General features: G+C 47.4%; 1 protein-coding gene across 1 annotated transcript in view; it reads left to right on the top strand.

The window, feature by feature from the left end:
* Nucleotides 1–1112: 1112 nt before the first annotated feature.
* The window catches only part of LOC143277470 (uncharacterized), a 10060-nt gene continuing 8672 nt past the window's right edge, over nucleotides 1113–2500 (top strand). The window contains exon 1 of the mRNA XM_076582313.1: nucleotides 1113–1266. Coding sequence (XP_076438428.1) covers nucleotides 1244–1266 — 23 coding nt within the window. The 5' untranslated portion in view covers nucleotides 1113–1243. The remainder of the gene's footprint in view (nucleotides 1267–2500) is intronic.

The following is a 2500-nucleotide window of genomic DNA, read 5'->3' as shown; positions in this document are numbered from 1 at the left end:
TGGTGTGGTGTGGTGGGGTGTGGTGTGGTGTGGTGGGGTGTGGTGGGGTGTGGTGTGGTGTGGTGTGGTGTGGTGTGGTGTGGTCTGGTGTGGTGTAGTGACGTGTGGTGTGGTGTTGTGTAGTGACGTGTGATGTGGTGTGGTGTGGTGTAGTGGGGTGTGGTGTAGTGTGGTGTGGTGTGGTGTGGTGTGGTCTGGTGTGGTGTAGTGACGTGTGGTGTGGTGTTGTGTAGTGACGTGTGGTGTGGTGTGGTGTGGTGTAGTGGGGTGTGGTGTGGTGTGGTGTAGTGGGGTGTGGTGTGGTGTTGTGTTGTGTAGTGGGGTGTGGTGTGGTGTGGTGTAGTGGGGTGTGGTGTGGTGTGGTGTATAGTGCGGTGTGATGTGGTGTGGTGTGGTGTAGTGGGGTGTGGTGTGATGTGGTGTGGTGTGGTGTAGTGGGGTATGGTGCGGTGTGGGGTGTGATGTGTGATGTGGTGTGGTGTGGGGTGTGGTGTGGTATGGTGTGATGTGGGGTGTGGTGTGGTTTGGGGTGTGGTAAGGTGTTATGTGGTGTGGTTTGGGGTGTGGTGTGGTGTGGGGTGTTGTAGGGTGTGGTGTTGGGTGTGGTGTGTGGTGTGGTTTGGGGTGTGGTGTGGGTTGTGTTGTGGTCTGGGGTGTGGTGGGGTGTTGTGGTGTGGGGTGGGGTGTGGTGTGGTGTAGGGTGTGGTGTGGTGTGGTGTGGGGTGTGGTGTGGTGGGTTGGGTGTGGTGTGGTGGGGTGTGGTGTGGGGTGTGGTGTGGTGTGGTGTGGTGTTCGTACGTTTTGCTCATATGACACGATCATAATGCTAGCTTTGTCGTACGTCCGACTCGCAGCACTTACCACGATGTTCAAGACGGGTTTTCCCGACTGAGGGAGTCCACAACAGTATGAGCGAAACGCTGACCTCATTTCTCAGAAACAATTGTCCACATACAGGACGTGGGTGAACAGTCAGCCGGACCTGATGAGCATTGAAACCCAGACGGGAGTCCTATAAAGTGGGAGGACCATGGAGCTGCTTCCAACTCAGCTGTGTGTGGCTGGGCCTTCACGTCTCAACCTGCTGCCGTCTGACTGAGGGTGGCACGGGGCACCTTGAGATCCGCTGCACCTGGAGATCCTCTGCACCTGCAGATCCTCTGAGATCCTTTGCACCTGGAGATCCTCTGAGATCCTTTGCACCTGGAGATCCTCTGAGATCCTCTGCACCTGGAGAACCACGATGACGTCCTGTGCAACAGCAAGGTAGGATGTTCATGGCGTCACTTTCTTTCTTCTTTTTTTTGTGTGTGTGTGCTTAGAGTTGACTTCATCAAGATTTTGCGCCTTATAAATATTATTATTATTATTATTATTATTATTATTATTATTAGTAGTAGTAGTAGTAGTAGTAGTAGTATTTTTATGTATCTATCTATTATTATTTATTTGTGTATTCTATTTATTCATTTATTTATTTTCTCAAGGCCTGACTAAGCGCGTTGGGTTACGCTGCTGGTAAGGCATCTGCTTGGCAGATGTGGTGTAGCGTATATCGATTTGACCGAACACAGTGACGCCTCCTCGAGCTACTGATACTGATACTGATACTGCTGTGAACTTATGCTGACTGGAATGAGGTGTATATGTATCAATGTGGTGTCTATCTGTTAATCTGAACTAAATGTGGCAGAGGTCTGTACATATCATTGTTGTGTCTGTTGTTCTGAACTGAGCGAGGTCTGTACATATCACTGTGGTGTCTGTCTGTCTGTTCTGAACTGAGTGAGGTCTGTACATATCACTGTGGTGTCTGTCTGTCTGTCTGTTCTGAACTGAGTGAGGTCTGTACATATCACTGTGGTGTCTGTTCTGAACTGAGTGAGGTCTGTATAATTATATCACTGTGGTGTCTGTATATCTGTCGTTCTGAACTGAGTGAGGTCTGTACATATCACTGTGGTGTCTGTTCTGAACTGAGTGAGGTCTGTACATATCACTGTGGTGTCTGTTGTTCTGAACTGAGTGAGGTCTGTACATATCACTGTGGTGTCTGTTGTTCTGAACTGAGTGAGGTCTGTACATATCACTGTGGTGTCTGTTCTGAACTGAGTGAGGTCTGTACATATCACTGTGGTGTCTGTATATCTGTTGTTCTGAACTGAGTGAGGTCTGTACATATCACTGTGGTGTCTGTATATCTGTTGTTCTGAACTGAGTGAGGTCTGTATAATTATATCACTGTGGTGTCTGTTGTTGCTGGGCAAAACCGACATGGTATTGGGGATGTTGTTATTGCTATTTTTTGTCACTGATGCTAATGATTTCATATTTTCGTGTTCACTTTCTTCACTTTGTTCAACAGCTGGGTAACAATAATAATAATAATAATAATAATAATAATAATAATAATTCATAACTTTTCTATTGCGCGATATCCAGTACTAATGCTGCTCAAAGCGCCTTACATCATCGAGCCAGTTATAAACATTACATAAAA

Source organism: Babylonia areolata, chromosome 34 (assembly GCF_041734735.1).
Source record: "Babylonia areolata isolate BAREFJ2019XMU chromosome 34, ASM4173473v1, whole genome shotgun sequence".
Classification (NCBI taxonomy): Eukaryota; Metazoa; Mollusca; class Gastropoda; order Neogastropoda; family Buccinidae; genus Babylonia; species Babylonia areolata.
Note: the sequence above shows the minus strand (reverse complement) of the source record. Positions and strands in the feature narration are given on the sequence as shown.